General features: G+C 50.4%; 2 protein-coding genes across 3 annotated transcripts; one reads left to right on the top strand and one right to left on the bottom strand.

The window, feature by feature from the left end:
• Positions 1–1,329: 1,329 nt before the first annotated feature.
• Positions 1,330–18,348, bottom strand: LOC129587340 (uncharacterized). Of its 2 annotated transcripts, XM_055481042.1 has the most exons (5): positions 18,235–18,348; positions 17,971–18,161; positions 2,983–3,060; positions 2,281–2,913; positions 1,330–2,016 (listed from the first exon to the last, which is right to left on the bottom strand). In XM_055481042.1, the coding sequence occupies exons 4-5, from the start codon at positions 2,396–2,398 to the stop codon at positions 1,676–1,678; spliced, it is 459 nt and encodes a 152-aa protein (XP_055337017.1). In that variant the 5' UTR covers positions 2,399–2,913; positions 2,983–3,060; positions 17,971–18,161; positions 18,235–18,348; the 3' UTR covers positions 1,330–1,675. The 2 variants fall into 2 exon arrangements, with proteins under 2 accessions (XP_055337017.1, XP_055337019.1); XM_055481044.1 differs by lacking the exons at positions 17,971–18,161; positions 18,235–18,348 and adding an exon at positions 3,217–3,237.
• Positions 4,291–6,848, top strand: LOC129587339 (isovaleryl-CoA dehydrogenase, mitochondrial-like). The gene is made up of 8 exons (XM_055481041.1): positions 4,291–4,612; positions 4,687–4,998; positions 5,104–5,273; positions 5,345–5,621; positions 5,682–5,755; positions 5,826–5,981; positions 6,044–6,214; positions 6,291–6,848. The coding sequence occupies exons 1-8, from the start codon at positions 4,606–4,608 to the stop codon at positions 6,438–6,440; spliced, it is 1,317 nt and encodes a 438-aa protein (XP_055337016.1). The 5' UTR covers positions 4,291–4,605; the 3' UTR covers positions 6,441–6,848.
• Positions 18,349–20,189: the final 1,841 nt, after the last annotated feature.

Here is a 20,189-nt window from a genome sequence, read left to right as displayed (position 1 = left end):
CACATATACGATACTGCAGGTCGATGGGCAGTTGTATCATGGGAAAGGTCATTCACCTAGGCATGCGGTAGCGGAAGCAGCGTCCCGTTGCAAAAGCAAGTGGACGTTTACGATTATTACCTCTACGGCTCTACCAGTTTACGATGTATCTGTCACTTCTACTCGCAGAGTGCAGTGTACACCATACCTTCACTGTATTCGCCATACAGTACACAGGAAGAGGAAGAGGTAGACCGACGTGACTGGCTAGGCCAGTTGTCAAACCGGAACCGCAACTATCAGGAATGGAGATAAGCTTCAAGCTTTCTGCCAAGGCCAACTGACCATGCAGCTCATGATCCTAGCAAAACCAGTTTACTTCACACACTAGAGTATAGTGGAACATTTTTTATTATATATTTTGCGTTGTTTTGGTGACTTTTGTAGCGAAAATTTAATTGAAGTGTACCATCGCCTAAAGTAATATATATAACTTTACGATGCACGGATGCAGCCTAACCATTACAGTATTGTTGTCCATCTGGGAAGGCTAATGCAGCATGCTCCTTTAAAACTGCCAGAAGAGGCATTTGCTATCGCTATGGCTTCCACCTGCAGCAGCGAGGAGCGTTTGTCCCACAGTAGGTTGGCGACGCATAAGACTGCTGTATCTGTATATGGTGCGGTCAGATGACCGGCAGGAAGTAAACAGACAGCAAGTGACTGACCGCTGACTCAGCGCTGTAATTCGCCGAATGGAACCGGAACTGGACTGACAAGGTGGCCGCGGGTGTGAATGACCACCTCTCGATCGCTGCAGCCAGCTGTAGGAAGTGTACCTCTGTACGGCGTAAATACAGCACGTACCAATGCGCCTGCGCCGGGGCAAACCTGCACTGGGCAATCTTGGGAACTGAGCTCTGCTCCATATACTGTGCTACATATCTGTACAAACTACAACAGCAGCCACTTGCTATCGATGTATATCTACTTAAGCTTTGATCAACCAGAAAAAGCTGCCCTTAATTACGAACAGGAACAGATACTTACGTACATACCGTAGCTACAGTCTACAGGTTCCCTTACGGTTAGCGAATAACTCACTTGTGGTCTCGTTCCCAGTTTGATTAAGGGTACTTATTAACAAAACAGTCAGTTAATATCGTAGTCTGTCGCACGCGACATGGACAAATTAGTGCACAAAAAGTCTACAAACATATACCGACAAGCAATTAATTAATAGCACTTACGCTGATTAACTTGCCAGCTGGCTGGAATTACAGAAAAATATGTGTATACTAAGAGCTCTACGAGTAGAAATTACAGTAAAGTATGCTCATCAATTCCGTTAATGTTTTAATTTGCTTTCTCAACGGACACTAGACAACAAAGCGTTTGTACAAAGAGAAAAAGCGCTTATGACAGCTTTTGGCACGGTAATTTCCACAGAGCACATGCAGCTCAAACAGGGCGAACCGGCAGAAGGGACCAGGTCCGCCGGCGCCGTTGTGGCAAGCTAGTCGGTACTCTGTAGTGTTCACGAAGCAGCTTCGCAATTGTCACCCATCAGCATTGCCGGCACTATATATACACGGCTATTAACAGCGTCAATCCCCGCCAAAGCGCTCCGTACACGGATGCCAGGCCCGTTGCCGGCTGCATTTATCCCGCAGGCACACGCTCGTAAGAGCGCTGGCTACCGCGATGTGCGGAGACTGCTGACGATGGCGAGGAGCGAGAGGGCCACCGCGGCGGCGTTACAGCGGTGGGGCCTGACGGAGGGGGCGGCGTTCCAGCCGGGCATGCCGAAGCCGCCCATGGCGCCGCCCATGCCGCCGCCGCCGCCGAGACCGTAGGCGCCGGCGCCCAGCCAGCTGAGGGCGCCCAGCGGACTGCCGCCGTAGATGGAGGCCTGCCAGCCCGACATGTAGGGCATGGCGCCGATGCCGCCGTAGAAGCCCGAGTAGTAGGGCTGCGTGAAGCCGTAGTAGGTGATGGGGTTCAGCCGGTTGTACCCGCTCGCGTCCCAGTACTGGCCTGCAAATACACACCAGCATCAATTACTCCGCTACGACTGCTTAATCCCGACTCAACACAGCTGCATTTATCTATGTACTGTACATATTTATATACATTTTTATGTATATGTATGTGTACATTTACATATATACTGCATCTGTAATCTATATACACCGAATCAAGAACTACTACGGTACGTGTTATCGAGCACTTTATAGCAGAAGAGTCAGATAATTGCTATGAGTTGAGCAGGAGCCTAATTCTGGAGTTTCTGCTACTTACTCCTCACAGCTGGCATCCAGCTGGCGGCGCACAGTGCAGCCAGCAGCAAACAAGCCAGCTTCCGGTCGGCGCCGGCTAGTACGGATCTGCATATTGCCCACTTGCAATGGGCGGCCATTTCACTTTATTCCCAGGAACGACTGCAGTATACAGATAGTTGATATTCGGCGACACAGAAGAACTGCTGGCTGGGACGCTACATTATTCGTTGGCTCCCAGCAGAGGAGCGCAGGAGCGAGCGCCTATATATAAGTTTGACTGCAGGCTAGTGCTGCGCCTTGGCCGGGACTGCTTCTTCCGGCAGTGCCGAGTCTCCGTCAATTAACTGCCGCAGCCGCTGCCGGCGGATCCCTGGCGTCGTACTGCCAACGTCGGATTAGAAGGGGCTCCTCGCTCCAGCTCTCGCTCACTGATCCGGTCAATTCGACGCGATGCAGTGCAGTGCACGGACAGCTCTTTCCGCTGCACAGGTTGTCAGTGCGCGGCGGAGCGCCTAGTGGGTGACTTGCTGTGTGTTGGGGAATAAGGTTCAGTCCGTACTCTGTATATATGGGCAACTGGGCGGTGTTCCGTAGTTATCCCGTCGATTGCATTGGCTCAGAGCCTCAGAAGGATTACGTCTCCCTTTCGCAGCTGTAAATCGGACCACCTATTAATTACATGCAAACGGTATTGCTCCGTTAGGAGACACGTACGGCTTACCTGGCGACAATCAACAACAGAGCCTGGAAATGCGACCGGAAGTGGCTTCGTGGATCAGTTGGGCAGGGGTTCGCTTTCCTGAGAAGAACTCTTATCAGCTATTAGCGTCGATCATCACCCTTTACAAGCAATGTTGGCCTGTCACTTTTCCGCAAATGTTAAGTACAACTGCTACATGCGCTACAGTATCGACGAGTCTTACAAGACTGCTACAGTTAAGTTTTGCTGTCGTACCTACTGCCGCATTATACTGTATCTGCAGTGGCACAGCTAACAAACTCGTTAGCGGTGCCTTCTAATGTATTGTACAAGCAGCTCGTTGGCACTGGCAGTCGATCGGTATCGGCATGGTATCGGTGTGACCCGATTTGTATTATATCTATATATACACATGCGTATACAACATGTTGCCAATGTAGTGCAAAGACTGCAAACACAGCATTACACTTGGTGCGATCGATGTATTATAAAAAATTATAAATACCTATCCAAAACGCCATTTCCCAGCACCAGCTGCAATAAGCGCTAAATTAAGTAATGCCTAATAGCAAGAGTAAGGGAAACACTAGGCATGCAATGGACTTTGTCACTTAATCCTGTGTCCAAGGTCTGCACTCCGCAATCAATACAAACAACAACCAAACAATGGAAAAATGCTCCAGTGTTGTGCCGTGTGCGCAATTATTGTATGCAGCAGAGTCACAGGGACACTGGCCAGCGGCTAAGATGTTCATTCATCAACTTACGGCACAGTTTACCTTAATAAAAACTTTAGTATGATCATAGTATATACTCATATCCATATAATTATAGTATATAATAATTATAGTATCATCGTAGTATCGTTAACATTAACAAGTAACAGTCCCTTACAGTCCCTTCTCATGTTAATTGGGACAAATTCTTCATTTGATCATGTTTGTTCAGCGAAGCTCGCCTTCACCTTGTACATATTGAGAAATAAACATACAAGTAACATAAACATTGGTTTCGGTACAAAACTATTTACCAGCACAAATCTATTTTCTGAATTATCATTTATGCACAAGCACTCGTACACAATTTAATGGTAAACCCCGTTTCGCTGACAATTAACGTGAAAATATGGATATAGGTATAATACGAAAATCTATCACTATGTACGCCGTATTAACACTTAACAGTAAGAACGCTACAGCTTCCGGCGGAAATGAGTAGAGCTGCTTTTGCACCATCAGAGCGGCGACCGTGGTAGTGCAGCCGTGCGACACCGTTATTGGTGCCGAGTGCATGCCTGCATGGCGCATTACTCATCCACTCATCAGATGCAACTTTATCTGCAAAAATCAGCTGATTTTGACGCTGGTGGAGTTGTAGGAACTTGTACGTCACTTTAACCCACACCTGGATTTTCAGCTGGACGCTTGGGATTTGTGTGGAACGTGGCGAACCCCATCTGTAGAATTAGCAAGCGTTGTGCTTTTTGGGGGTTCTAAACTTCTAACAGTGTTGAAGGTGTTTGTCAGGCCAAGCCGCGTCATTTCATCAGCGACTGTACTCTACGATTGAAGCTTGATTATCGACGGCTACGTGCTCGTTGCTGGTTTGAGTTTATCCGCTGTCTGCACACCCCACCTCTCCAAGATGTCCGGTAAATTGCAAGCAGTCAAGATATGCGCAAGCAAGTGGAATATATAGCGTATAAAGTGGTTGGTTGGCCCGCAGGTCGAAGGATCCTGCGCTGCTCCGCTCTCCTGCAGTCCGCTGCCTCACAACCACCAGTCAGGCTGCCAGCCGTCGCTCAGCGGGCCTTCAGCGTGTCGTCCAGCCGCTCATCTGGCCAGTTCTACCCGGTGGACGACAAGCTGTTCGGGCTGAACGAGGACCAGCAGCAGCTGCGCTCCAGCGTCTTCACCTTCGTGCAGAAGGAGTTGGCGCCCCACGCAGCGCAGATCGACGCCGAGAACAACTTCAAGGACTTGCGCGAGTTCTGGAAGAAGCTGGGCAACCTCGGGCTGCTGGGCATGACGGCGCCAGGTCAGTCAGTGAGCCAGTCAAAGAGAGGGGCACATGCTGCAACAGCAGCCCAGATGATAAAATGAAATTATACGTAACGATGTGATGCCTGTGTCATGTGTGTAGAAGAGTACGGCGGCAGCAACCTGGGCTACCTGGCGCACGTGATCGCCTACGAGGAGATCTCGCGGGCCTCGGGCGCCATCGGGCTGAGCTACGGCGCCCACTCCAACCTCTGCGTCAACCAGATCACGCGCCACGGCACGCCCGAGCAGAAGAAGAAATACCTGCCCAAGGTGAGGGGGAGATAGTCACTGGTTCGGTGCTATAGGGTTGCGCATCTTGTGCTTAATGATCGTGTTATTAGCTGACGAGCGGGGAGTTCATGGGCGCCCTGGCCATGAGCGAGGCCGGCAGCGGCTCCGACGTGGTCTCCATGCGCACCAAGGCGCAACGCTCCCAAGATGGCAGCCACTACGTCCTCAACGGCAGCAAGTTCTGGATCACCAACGGCCCGGACGCCGACGTCGTCGTCGTCTACGCCAAGACCGACGCGCAGGCCAAGCCGCAGCACAGCATCACCGCCTTCCTCGTTGACAAGGGCACGCCGGGCTTCAAAACCGCCCAGAAGCTGGACAAGCTGGGTAATGACTGAGCATGGCTGCTTGTCCTGCTGGTTATTGGGAGTGCTGTCTTCTGCACAGGCATGCGCGGCTCCAACACCTGCGAACTGGTCTTCGAAGACTGCAAAGTGCCGGCGGAGAACGTGCTCGGCCAGGTATGATGACATATTTTCCAGTTGCCGTCACGCCGAGAGCATCAACTGACGAAGTGGTTGGTTACTGCAGATCAATAAAGGCGTGTACGTGCTGATGTCGGGGCTGGACACGGAGCGCCTGATCCTGAGCGCCGGGCCGGTGGGCATCATGCAGGCCTGCTGCGACACCACCTTCGACTACGTGCACCAGCGCAAGCAGTTCGGCAAGCAGATCGGCACCTTCCAGGTACCGTTACAGCCTGCGGATACCTGTATTTCTTGGGAGTGTACTGACGGCTGTTGTTGCAGTTGATGCAGGGGAAGATGGCGGACATGTACACGACGCTGAGCGCCTGCCGCTCCTACGTGTACAACGTGGCGCGCGCCTGCGACGCCGGCCACTTCAGCTCCAAGGACTGCGCCGGCGCCATCCTCTACGCCGCCGAGTCGGCCACGCAGGTGGCGCTGCAGGCCATCCAGGTCGGTGCTAAATAAACACGGGACCGTCTATCTATCGTTGTAGCTTCACGACTGTCTGACCTGTTGAATTCAACAGGCGCTGGGCGGGAACGGCTACATCAACGACTACCCCACCGGGCGGTACCTGCGCGACGCCAAACTGTACGAGATCGGCGCCGGCACCAGCGAGGTGCGCCGCTCCCTCATCGGCCGCCGGTTGAACGACGAGTACGGCATGTGCGCCTAGTGCTCCAGTCGAGAAAAGATTGGCTCCGTCTGCACTTATAACCCGGCAAGGGGAGCAAGAAGCAGCACCGATTGTTTTACTGAATTTGCCACGTAATTGGTTCAGTATGATATTGTTTTACGGGTCGTTTCACGAGTTGATAGAGTAATCTGCGACTGATTTATTGCACAAGGGTTGTTGACGCTCCACCTGGAATTTGTCGAGCGCACACTGGTGGAGTTATGGGTTTGGCGTTGGCCGTTGGGAATGATTAAGTAATTTTAGGGTTTTAGCCGTTTTACCAGCTGTTCATTGTTTTACCATACGAAACGTGTTCTGTGTAATCGCGAAGGAAGGTTGTGTCAACTGTTTACTTGCTTTTGAAAGAGATTTACGATTGCCCTTTTAACAAGACTGCACTATTCTGTATTCCTGTGCAATGGTATGTATATCGAAAAAATTACATAGCATCCATCGGTGATTTATTGCGCGCAGTTTGCGCGGGTCTACTAGTCTATACTTTATTCATTGAAAGACAGGTGTTAATCACAAGAATCGATTAAAAAATTTTACAAAAATCAATAAAAAAATTCAGTGAAAAGGGTGACAGGCAGAGATTAATACTGCTTAAGAGTCAAAACAAAATTAAGGCTGTTCGAGCTCAGCAGCAGGCTGCAGTTCGTGCGCATCAGCGGGATCCAGGCCGTAGGCAGCACCGGGATCAAGGCCGTTTGCACCGGGATCCATGCCATACGCACCGGGATTCATGCCGTACGCACCGGGATTCATGCCATAGCCAGCACCGGGATTCATGCCGTACGCACCGCGATTCATGCCATAGCCAGCACCGGGATTCATGCCGTACGCACCGCGATTCATGCCATAGCCAGCACCGGGATTCATGCCGTACGCACCGCGATTCATGCCATAGCCAGCACCGGGATTCATGCCGTACGCACCGCGATTCATGCCATAGCCAGCACCGGGATTCATGCCGTACGCACCGCGATTCATGCCATAGCCAGCACCGGGATTCATGCCGTACGCACCGCGATTCATGCCATAGCCAGCACCGGGATTCATGCCGTACGCACCGCGATTCATGCCATAGCCAGCACCGGGATTCATGCCGTACGCACCGGGATTCATGCCATAGCCAGCACCGGGATTCATGCCGTACGCACCGCGATTCATGCCATAGCCAGCACCGGGATTCATGCCGTACGCACCGCGATTCATGCCATAGCCAGCACCGGGATTCATGCCGTACGCACCGGGATTCATGCCATAGCCAGCACCGGGATTCATGCCGTACGCACGGGATTCATGCCATAGCCAGCACCGGGATTCATGCCGTACGCACCGGGATTCATGCCATAGCCAGCACCGGGATTCATGCCGTACGCACCGGGATTCATGCCATAGCCAGCACCGGGATTCATGCCGTACGCACCGGGATTCATGCCATAGCCAGCACCGGGATTCATGCCGTACGCACCGCGATTCATGCCATAGCCAGCACCGGGATTCATGCCGTACGCACCGGGATTCATGCCATAGCCAGCACCGGGATTCATGCCGTACGCACCGGGATTCATGCCATAGCCAGCACCGGGATTCATGCCGTACGCACCGGGATTCATGCCATAGCCAGCACCGGGATTCATGCCGTACGCACCGGGATTCATGCCATAGCCAGCACCGGGATTCATGCCGTACGCACCGCGATTCATGCCATAGCCAGCACCGGGATTCATGCCGTACGCACCGCGATTCATGCCATAGCCAGCACCGGGATTCATGCCGTACGCACCGGGATTCATGCCATAGCCAGCACCGGGATTCATGCCGTACGCACCGGGATTCATGCCATAGCCAGCACCGGGATTCATGCCGTACGCACCGGGATTCATGCCATAGCCAGCACCGGGATTCATGCCGTACGCACCGGGATTCATGCCATAGCCAGCACCGGGATTCATGCCGTACGCACCGGGATTCATGCCATAGCCAGCACCGGGATTCATGCCGTACGCACCGGGATTCATGCCATAGCCAGCACCGGGATTCATGCCGTACGCACCGGGATTCATGCCATAGCCAGCACCGGGATTCATGCCGTACGCACCGGGATTCATGCCATAGCCAGCACCGGGATTCATGCCGTACGCACCGGGATTCATGCCATAGCCAGCACCGGGATTCATGCCGTACGCACCGGGATTCATGCCATAGCCAGCACCGGGATTCATGCCGTACGCACCGGGATTCATGCCATAGCCAGCACCGGGATTCATGCCGTACGCACCGGGATTCATGCCATAGCCAGCACCGGGATTCATGCCGTACGCACCGGGATTCATGCCATAGCCAGCACCGGGATTCATGCCGTACGCACCGGGATTCATGCCATAGCCAGCACCGGGATTCATGCCGTACGCACCGGGATTCATGCCATAGCCAGCACCGGGATTCATGCCGTACGCACCGGGATTCATGCCATAGCCAGCACCACTGGGATTCATGCCGTACGCACCGCGATTCATGCCATAGCCAGCACCGGGATTCATGCCGTACGCACCGCGATTCATGCCATAGCCAGCACCGGGATTCATGCCGTACGCACCGCGATTCATGCCATAGCCAGCACCGGGATTCATGCCGTACGCACCGGGATTCATGCCATAGCCAGCACCGGGATTCATGCCGTACGCACCGGGATTCATGCCATAGCCAGCACCGGGATTCATGCCGTACGCACCGGGATTCATGCCATAGCCAGCACCGGGATTCATGCCGTACGCACCGGGATTCATGCCATAGCCAGCACCGGGATTCATGCCGTACGCACCGGGATTCATGCCATAGCCAGCACCGGGATTCATGCCGTACGCACCGCGATTCATGCCATAGCCAGCACCGGGATTCATGCCGTACGCACCGCGATTCATGCCATAGCCAGCACCGGGATTCATGCCGTACGCACCGGGATTCATGCCATAGCCAGCACCGGGATTCATGCCGTACGCACCGCGATTCATGCCATAGCCAGCACCGGGATTCATGCCGTACGCACCGGGATTCATGCCATAGCCAGCACCGGGATTCATGCCGTACGCACCGGGATTCATGCCATAGCCAGCACCGGGATTCATGCCGTACGCACCGGGATTCATGCCATAGCCAGCACCGGGATTCATGCCGTACGCACCGCGATTCATGCCATAGCCAGCACCGGGATTCATGCCGTACGCACCGCGATTCATGCCATAGCCAGCACCGGGATTCATGCCGTACGCACCGGGATTCATGCCATAGCCAGCACCGGGATTCATGCCGTACGCACCGGGATTCATGCCATAGCCAGCACCGGGATTCATGCCGTACGCACCGCGATTCATGCCATAGCCAGCACCGGGATTCATGCCGTACGCACCGGGATTCATGCCATAGCCAGCACCGGGATTCATGCCGTACGCACCGGGATTCATGCCATAGCCAGCACCGGGATTCATGCCGTACGCACCGGGATTCATGCCATAGCCAGCACCGGGATTCATGCCGTACGCACCGCGATTCATGCCATAGCCAGCACCGGGATTCATGCCGTACGCACCGCGATTCATGCCATAGCCAGCACCGGGATTCATGCCGTACGCACCGGGATTCATGCCATAGCCAGCACCGGGATTCATGCCGTACGCACCGGGATTCATGCCATAGCCAGCACCGGGATTCATGCCGTACGCACCGCGATTCATGCCATAGCCAGCACCGGGATTCATGCCGTACGCACCGGGATTCATGCCATAGCCAGCACCGGGATTCATGCCGTACGCACCGCGATTCATGCCATAGCCAGCACCGGGATTCATGCCGTACGCACCGGGATTCATGCCATAGCCAGCACCGGGATTCATGCCGTACGCACCGGGATTCATGCCATAGCCAGCACCGGGATTCATGCCGTACGCACCGCGATTCATGCCATAGCCAGCACCGGGATTCATGCCGTACGCACCGCGATTCATGCCATAGCCAGCACCGGGATTCATGCCGTACGCACCGCGATTCATGCCATAGCCAGCACCGGGATTCATGCCGTACGCACCGGGATTCATGCCATAGCCAGCACCGGGATTCATGCCGTACGCACCGGGATTCATGCCATAGCCAGCACCGGGATTCATGCCGTACGCACCGCGATTCATGCCATAGCCAGCACCGGGATTCATGCCGTACGCACCGCGATTCATGCCATAGCCAGCACCGGGATTCATGCCGTACGCACCGGGATTCATGCCATAGCCAGCACCGGGATTCATGCCGTACGCACCGGGATTCATGCCATAGCCAGCACCGGGATTCATGCCGTACGCACCGCGATTCATGCCATAGCCAGCACCGGGATTCATGCCGTACGCACCGGGATTCATGCCATAGCCAGCACCGGGATTCATGCCGTACGCACCGGGATTCATGCCATAGCCAGCACCGGGATTCATGCCGTACGCACCGGGATTCATGCCATAGCCAGCACCGGGATTCATGCCGTACGCACCGGGATTCATGCCATAGCCAGCACCGGGATTCATGCCGTACGCACCGGGATTCATGCCATAGCCAGCACCGGGATTCATGCCGTACGCACCGGGATTCATGCCATAGCCAGCACCGGGATTCATGCCGTACGCACCGCGATTCATGCCATAGCCAGCACCGGGATTCATGCCGTACGCACCGCGATTCATGCCATAGCCAGCACCGGGATTCATGCCGTACGCACCGGGATTCATGCCATAGCCAGCACCGGGATTCATGCCGTACGCACCGCGATTCATGCCATAGCCAGCACCGGGATTCATGCCGTACGCACCGCGATTCATGCCATAGCCAGCACCGGGATTCATGCCGTACGCACCGGGATTCATGCCATAGCCAGCACCGGGATTCATGCCGTACGCACCGGGATTCATGCCATAGCCAGCACCGGGATTCATGCCGTACGCACCGGGATTCATGCCATAGCCAGCACCGGGATTCATGCCGTACGCACCGGGATTCATGCCATAGCCAGCACCGGGATTCATGCCGTACGCACCGCGATTCATGCCATAGCCAGCACCGGGATTCATGCCGTACGCACCGCGATTCATGCCATAGCCAGCACCGGGATTCATGCCGTACGCACCGGGATTCATGCCATAGCCAGCACCGGGATTCATGCCGTACGCACCGGGATTCATGCCATAGCCAGCACCGGGATTCATGCCGTACGCACCGCGATTCATGCCATAGCCAGCACCGGGATTCATGCCGTACGCACCGGGATTCATGCCATAGCCAGCACCGGGATTCATGCCGTACGCACCGGGATTCATGCCATAGCCAGCACCGGGATTCATGCCGTACGCACCGATTCATGCCATAGCCAGCACCGGGATTCATGCCGTACGCACCGCGATTCATGCCATAGCCAGCACCGGGATTCATGCCGTACGCACCGCGATTCATGCCATAGCCAGCACCGGGATTCATGCCGTACGCACCGGGATTCATGCCATAGCCAGCACCGGGATTCATGCCGTACGCACCGGGATTCATGCCATAGCCAGCACCGGGATTCATGCCGTACGCACCGCGATTCATGCCATAGCCAGCACCGGGATTCATGCCGTACGCACCGGGATTCATGCCATAGCCAGCACCGGGATTCATGCCGTACGCACCGCGATTCATGCCATAGCCAGCACCGGGATTCATGCCGTACGCACCGCGATTCATGCCATAGCCAGCACCGGGATTCATGCCATAGGCAGCACCGGGAAACATGCCGTACGCACCGGGATTCATGCCATAGCCAGCACCGGGATTCATGCCGTACGCACCGGGATTCATGCCATAGCCAGCACCGGGATTCATGCCGTACGCACCGCGATTCATGCCATAGCCAGCACCGGGATTCATGCCATAGGCAGCACCGGGAAACATGCCGTACGCAGCGCCGGGAAACAAGGGAAAAGCAGCACCGGGAGGCAGACCGTACGCAGCACCGGGAAACATGCGGAAAGCAGCACCGGGAGGCAAACCGTAGGCAGCAGCGGGATACAGACCATAGCCAGCACCGGGAAACAGGCCGTAGGCAGCACCGGGATTCATGCCGAAAGCAGCACCGGGAGGCAGGCCGCAGGCAGCACCGGGAAGCAGGCCGAAAGCAGCGCCGAGAGGCAGGCCGAAGGCAGCACCGGGAGGCAGGCCGTAAGCAGCACCGGGATACTGGCCATAGGCACCACCGGGATTCATGCCAAAAGCAGCACCAGGATCCATGCCGTAGGCAGCACCGGGATCCTGGCCATAGGCACCACCGGGATTCATGCCAAAAGCAGCACCAGGATCCATGCCGTAGGCAGCACCGGGATCCTGGCCATAGGCACCACCGGGATTTATGCCATAAGCAGCGCCAAGCGGCTGTTCGTTCCCGCCGCCGACGGCCCCGACCATCTGAGGTCCAGCGGCCCGCAAAAGGTCAGCGGCCGCGTCCAAAATCTGATTGTCGCCATTCTGCATAATGGCCTGGAGGGCTTCGGGCGGGGGGTGTTCTCCGCCAGGGTGAAGGAGCACCTCTCGTGGAAAAATCGTCCGCACGATTCGACCGTCCACGTTCATGGTCGCGCTGAGATACCCCGGTGGAACAGCCTGAATGTCCCACAACAGGGTTCCGTGGTCGATGCTCTCGCCGTCGCCGCGAGCGCGAAAGGAGCGCACTGCTTCCACAATCGGCCCGATAGTAGTGTTGCCGCAAGTGCTCGAAATTGCATGCGAAAGAATTCCGATACCAATTCCGAGTACTCGGAATTCAAATTCAAGTATTTGCAATTCCAAGTAATCTAAAAATATTTTTTTAGATTTTCAAATACAATATTTGAAATTTAAAAGGCCGCAATTTGAATTCCGATTACTCGAAATTCAAAATGGGGCAATATGAATTCCGAGTATTCGAAATTTAAACTGCGGTAAAATAAAATCCGAATATTCGGAATTTAAACGTGACTTTTCTGGATTTCGATTTCTTTGAAATTTAATTAATACTAACAGAATAGACTGGAGTCATGATTATCTTACAGTAGACTGCGCGAGAATATCTTGCAGAATACTTTCGACCACTAGTTATGGCAAAACTGGAAATTGTACGGTTTTTCAGTTCATTTCTCGAACATACGTCTACGTACGTCGAATTCATCATTTCTTGAGATGGTGAATTTAAGAAACAGAACCGACAGTTATTGTATCGTTTAGTTACAGAGCAATAGTCACAGCGAAACTGATCTGTATCCGCTGGGCAGATGCAACCGCCGGCGTACTTCCACCGTATGTGCTGCTTTTGCTGTGCAGTTATGACCTCTCAGCGTGGTTTACATTCACGGATTACGACCCCGCGATCTGGGAGGAGGCGCCAATGTGCCGGTTTCGATCATGGTTAAAAACCAGTGGCGCAGTTCGTCCTCCCGGGCGTAGCTGGCGTTTTGAATCTGCTTTCCAATAACAGGTCATAGGCAAAACGAGCATACAGTCATATTAGGCAGTTATTTCCTCCAGGTGATTGTCCGTAAACCGGGACGGGCTCGATGCTGATCTGACCCTTGCTCTCCAGATGCCAGATGGGCAAACAGGAAATGCCACTGTAGTTTCAGCAAGTCTGGGCATTTGACCCGTTGAATAGTAGATCCGGACAAGACCGGGGATGTCACAGCTGTACAACGCGCAAACATAGTGGTGCGTTAAACAATCCGTTAAACCGTTAAACGTGGACTGCACAAGGTTTTCTCCATGCATCCGCATGTGGAAACGTGGCCTTGGGAAGCACAGGTCGTTATTTTGGTACAGATCCAACTCTGCAGGAAGTTCTAGGCCGCCTTTCTGAGGAAATTAGATTGAGCAGCAGATAGATCCATGCGTTAAGGAGTCTTAGCTGCAAATCCGAGCCGCTTGTTTTCGCCATGCTCATATCGTTCCTTTCTGCGGAGGGACTGTTTGAGTAAGCGGGAACCGGTGTGTCGGCAGGCTGGGGCATGGCTTGGACTGGTTGCGATGACGTTTGGGCTGTCTGATTGAACCGTTCATGGCGCCTTTCTTTCGACGGCCGACAGCGGGGCTTAATGGTTGCGCGAGGTCTGACTCTGAACGTCGTAAAATCAGGGGCGAAAACGTTGCTTACAGTAGGATGCTCTGGCTCTGGCAAATCGGCTTCTGCTGCGGCTTCGGGAATGTTCGGCTGCCCTGGTGACATCCATCACGCCATCCACAAGCTTAAGACGCACCATCGCCTGGCAGTAACTTTTCAGGGTTATCGTAATGCTTTTCTTTGTGGGAATTGAATTCCGCCGGTGTGGGCGGTAAGCGCCAGCTTTCTTTCACACCGGCTTCACTGAGCTGTAGGGGAACGTAAGGATGGTAGTATGACTACTATCCACAAGAAAGCCTTCCCCGGGAACGTGTCATGAAGCGGATGCGTCGTTGATGCTTTGGCATTGCCGCCAGGATTTATAACGACTTGATGCACTTGATGTGTTCGCTGGCTCCTTTGCTCCACTGTTTCCCACTTTAAGTTCTGACGCCATAACGGCTGAGAGTTGTGAAAAGTCAAATTATCAAAAAAATGTGAAACGCCGGTAAGGTCAGATTTTGGTTTTACATCACTAAAAGGTGACCTTGCCGTAATTGTTAGTTGCCCTGTCGTATTGGATACACAATTCAAACTTTTTTGTTAGTAGTTTTTTGTGCGGGGAAAAACTCCCGCGCGTAGTCAATACTCATAGCGCGAGATGCTCTCGCGCGTAGCCGAAACTCATAGCGCGGGAGGCTCGCGCGCGTAACCATAAACATACTATGTAATACTGAGAGTGAGGGCGATGTGAAACAGCAACGGTTATATGCACCCCTCCCGCCCAGGTTTGTTAATTATTTTAGCTACATAAGCACCCCTTTTTACACCATCTTTATTACTTACAGGTACCCATTTTAAAAATACTGTGATATTGCGTTATGTAACCATAGCACTGCATCGTCATTGTTATAATTATTATCAATTGAACAGTTGTTATGAACTTACGACCATGAAGCATAATAGCCAATGTTAAGCACAAAAAATGGCCAACCTTCTGAAAGCGGTGATGCGAAATTAAGAACATAGGTGGAAAAAAACGTTACCGTTTCGGATAGAGTTTCTCCTTTTTAACAGTAAGGAACATCCATATTCTAGCAACCGTATTTGGCCAGTGCACGGAATAACTGAAACTCCGCACGAGTAATTCTCGTGCATTCCGCAAGCATAGTAAATGAGGCCATATTTCTGACTAGCGCATTAAAAGCTGATCTGGATCATTTTTGTTTCTGAAAGAGCGGTATGTGAGCTACATTTAAAAGTTAACCGGCTTTTATCGTTACAACGTGTCATGCAGCCCACAATTTTAACCAAAAACACTCATAAAACCAAATAAAAAATCCGAATTTTTTGGGAAACAACAATACGAAAAGTCAGGCATCTTTCTCTGTTGGCTGGTATACGGCCAGTGCAGCGAACTATGGTGCGTAAGTTATGATTCATAGAGATAAGAACGGGTATGTTAAAAACGGAGCTGTGCAGCGCGGTATCTTGAATACGTGCGGTATGGTTGTTTTGACCATTCGGAGCGTAAAGTTCCGGATCGTGATGACACACGTTACCAGTCGTTATCTCCTGCGCATTATGCACAAAACCAAGTGGCGTCTATAGCCACATCTAGAGTTATGTAAAGCTTTAAAATCATCCACCATTCGTTTCCGGTTGGTACCACCGGCCGGCACTGCTGATGAAGTCTGGGTATATACAGCCCTGGGCGGTCAAGTTGGTGCAGTTTTAAAAATAAATTACAAGTATTTCCAACCCGGTTTTGCTTTTATTTTTACACTTTTTTTAGTGTAAAAGTAAAATACACAGGGATTTACATCCTGATGTACAAACAGGAGGAGCAATGCGGATGTAGAACAACGATACTTGAAGTGGTGCATTTGTATTTAATGCATTTCAGTTGCTGCTGTATCAGGTAAAGGTGAACTACATGTAACAAGTCGTCCTTCCCTCCCAATCACCCTCTTTTTGTGAAGAGCAGGTTATTTTAGCAAGGACGCCGGGGCCGGTTGCGCCGATGACCTGTGTTCCGGTGCTGGTGTCTTCACCCAATCCCCAAAGAAAAGCTGACCAAATTTTTATGCGTCGTCGTTGTAGTTGCCGCACGCAGCCGTTGACTGCGCTAACTTTGAGGTTTGAGTCAACATCGCTGGTCTTTACATTTGCGACGGTGAAAGCCAGAACAGGGGTAGCTTCAAACGGAAAACTATTTTTGTTGTAATTTTCGCTATGGAGAGTTTATTGTGCGCCGAACTGATAAATGTATATCATCGTTTAACAGTCAACACACCAGGCGGGTGCCAAATAGGCAAAGGCTCTTTCTTAATTCTCTAAGAAATTTCCTTTTGCTCCTACTTCCCTTAAAGTAATTATCGCAGTACAACTACCAGTTCCGTAGTTTGTAGTTTGATGGTACATTGTATTAAAATCCAAATTTTAAATAAAACTTTTTAAAACCAATTATTTAAAATTCATATGATATGCATTGCAATTCCGAATACTCGGAATTCTAATGTCGGAAATTAGATTTCGAATAATCGAAATTACAACAGCGTCCATTTAAATTGCAATTACTCGGAATTGGAATGCCTGCAATTGCAATTCCGATTACTCGGAATTCAAACGGTAGTGTATTTGAATTTCGAATACTCGAAATTCATTTTAGATTGGAGCACTTCCGGCAACATTACCCGATAGGCAGTTCCGGCTCGAAAATCTGACGCACAATTTAATCTTTAATTATTACTTATTCTTTTTATTTCACACTTAATTTCATCTTTAATTTTTATCCTTTAATTTTAAGTTGTTAATTTAAGCACAGTTTTTTTATTTTTATTTAATTTTATTGTAATAAGTTCTAATTTATTCTTTAATTTAATTGCGCAGAAACCAATCACATTACAGCACATAATTTTTAACTTAAAATTATAAACCTATTTTCCAGTAGAATTATCAAATTTTACAAAATAAATTACAAATAAAAAGTGGCGAAATAAAATAAAATGACCAATAAAATAAATACATGCCAAAAAATATACTCAGGACAGCCACATAAAATAAACAAAATGCAAAATAGCTAAAATGAAGCATAAAAGTGGCAAAATAAAATAAAATACAATGACATATAAAACTGCATACATAACAAAAATATAATAAGGATAACCACATACAATAAACGAACAACAAAATAACTAAAATGAAACATAAATAAAAACGAATTAGTTAAAAACGGATTAATTATTAAAGAACAAGATTAATAAAAATCGCATAAATTAAATGAATGGCAAAAATAACCAAAAATTCAGTGATAAGTATATCGGTTTTCATTAAAAATAAAGAAAAATAATCGAATGTAATCGAAACAGTACAAATGCGCAAACGTACCATCTGTACTTGATCAAAACCCTCAGGGGCGTCTGGGCTTATCGGCACGACGGCGGCCGGACCGGGGGCTGCAACAGGCGGCGGATGCGGAGGATTCATCGTTTGTTGATGAACACCGCCGATGAGCGAGCTTCTGGCCGTGCAGAGGAACAATGGCGATGCGAACCCTCACGATCGCAAAAACCGAAACCCTGCACACAAACCACACGATGAACCACTTCACAATCTGCCAAACTGTAGCCAGGCCAAAATGCATTAACCTACTTCCTAGAACAGCGTGAACACGCCCAGGGAGAATCCAAAAATTTAATTGGAGTAATCAAAGCCAGCAAAAACGAAGAACAATCCCCAAAAAAGCAGGAATTCTGCGCAGTTTTCACTGTTTTGCTGCTTGTGCCGTATCATTTACCATTACCCCTGTGAGCGATGGCTTCACTAGCGTTCACCTTCGTTCGGCTACGCAACGGATTACTGTCTGTGACGTGCCTCGTCTCTGATTGGCTGACGGCTGAAGCCGTTCATTGTTTGCGCCTTCGCCATGTGCGAGTGGGTGGCGCTTAATGCAGCCGAGAGCGTGCTGAATTTAGCTCTTAGATCAGTGTTGTTCAGTGTTGATTGACATTCATTAAAATTAGCATTAGCTGGACGAACGCCGTGTGTTTTCGCAACCCGTCGTTCATTTCTGATCTAATGGGATGGGATGGGATGGGATGGGATGGGATGGGATCAATGTTATTCACGCAGTTCGGTTCATTTTGTGGACTTCAAGCGTCTTGCTCAGTGGCAGCGTTTACACATCCAATCTGCACTAAAATCCATTGGAAGTTGTCGCTTTTCAGTGCCAAAGCGCAAGCCCAAGCACGCAAGTAATTTGAAATTAAAAATTTTAGCTTTTATCAGAAGGAAAGAGTAAAAGCAAACCACAGGAAGTGTGGACCATTATTATGATTAGGACTGTTATTGTAATTACGATGCAGAATTATATTCTATATGTTCCTCCTCAGGTTATTTGGTATCCAAGAATGTTTCTAATTTAACTGGCAGTGTGGAAGATTGTGTGAATGACAAAAGGTACCCCAACTGCCTGCATCGGCTTACGTAAAAATTCCTCTCGTTCGTGAGTTTTATTTGAGCCAGCTTTAAAATATGTTTTGCGCAAACCTTTTATGTTACACTTTCAGACCACGCAACGAAATCAGTACACAACCACTGTAGTTCGTAATGAAGTCACGAATCGCTTTTATCCTAATAAAACATGCTTAAAAAAACTCCAAAATATCTGTAAATTACCATTTCAATATGAAGTGAGCGATTCGACAGCACTAACATGAGCACTCGGGTTAACACTACGGCTGAAACTAACATCAGCATGCGGGTATATACTTTGGTTACAACAAGTGCTAGCACTCGGGTTAAGGGGATGGCTATGATGGCTTTAATTCTAAAATGCCGTTTTGCAAAAAGAAACGGCTATATAGATCGAAGACCGCTCTGTTAGATGGCAGAAAGACCGAAGTGACAGGATTGCGGGGTTATGAAATATGAATTTTTAAGTTAACTGAGTAAGCGGAGTAACGGTGGAAGCAGTGACTGGCTCGGCTCACCATTAGGGAACGCATATACGAGTTTGCGCATATTCAATGAAAGCAATGGGGAGCAAAGATTTGTGATCTACATCTTTTGTTTTACTGACAGCCATAAATCGAGCACTGGTCAGTGGAATGAAAGCAAACACCGAAAGACAATAGATTTTGGTCACACATAAGTGTGGTAGGAAGCGGACAGTCGCCTGTATGGATAGTCTCCTTGGTTTGATAAATGTGGTGGGCTGTAACAGTCAGCATGTACATGACTGATGTAAACTTACATGAACTTTCAAAGGTACCCGTTTAAAAAGCGGTCGATAAGCTTTGAAACATAACTAGTCATTTACGGAGCACATTTTTTATTACAAAAATCACACAGTCGGTGGGTGAACATCTCAGAAGTTTAATTGCGAGAGCGATTTTGAAAAAATTAAGTTTTACCGAAGTTGTTGCTGAAAGAAGCAACTAGAAAAGTGTTTATCGCTCTTTACAACTTTAAAATTTTGTTTTTTCAAAAAAGCTCTCGCAAGGTGCTGGGGGTTTTTATTGTACACTTTGTGACTAGACTTCCCCAAATCTCCCCTGAGTGTGTTCGGACTAGTTAGTTTTTTGGGGTGGTAACTTTGAGACCGA

This window comes from Paramacrobiotus metropolitanus, unplaced genomic scaffold (genome assembly GCF_019649055.1).
Source record: "Paramacrobiotus metropolitanus isolate TYO unplaced genomic scaffold, Prichtersi_v1.0 Parri_scaffold0000024, whole genome shotgun sequence".
Lineage (NCBI taxonomy): Eukaryota > Metazoa > Tardigrada > Eutardigrada > Parachela > Macrobiotidae > Paramacrobiotus > Paramacrobiotus metropolitanus.
The sequence above is the reverse complement of the archived record's forward strand: the minus strand, read 5'-3'. Positions and strand labels throughout refer to the sequence as shown.

What these genes read in the sequence shown, in the direction of transcription:
- LOC129587339 (XM_055481041.1), top strand. An exon ending in AGCAGATCGGCACCTTCCAG is followed by an intron (nt 5,982 to 6,043) that starts GTACCGTTACAG and finishes CTGTTGTTGCAG; the next exon opens with TTGATGCAGGGGAAGATGGC. An exon ending in TGGCGCTGCAGGCCATCCAG is followed by an intron (nt 6,215 to 6,290) that starts GTCGGTGCTAAA and finishes TGAATTCAACAG; the next exon opens with GCGCTGGGCGGGAACGGCTA.
- LOC129587340 (XM_055481042.1), bottom strand. Translation starts at nt 2,398, where the DNA reads ATGGCCGCCCATTGCAAGTGGGCAATATGCAGATCCGTACTAGCCGGC. An exon ending in CTGGATGCCAGCTGTGAGGA is followed by an intron (nt 2,017 to 2,280) that starts GTAAGTAGCAGA and finishes GTGTATTTGCAG; the next exon opens with GCCAGTACTGGGACGCGAGC.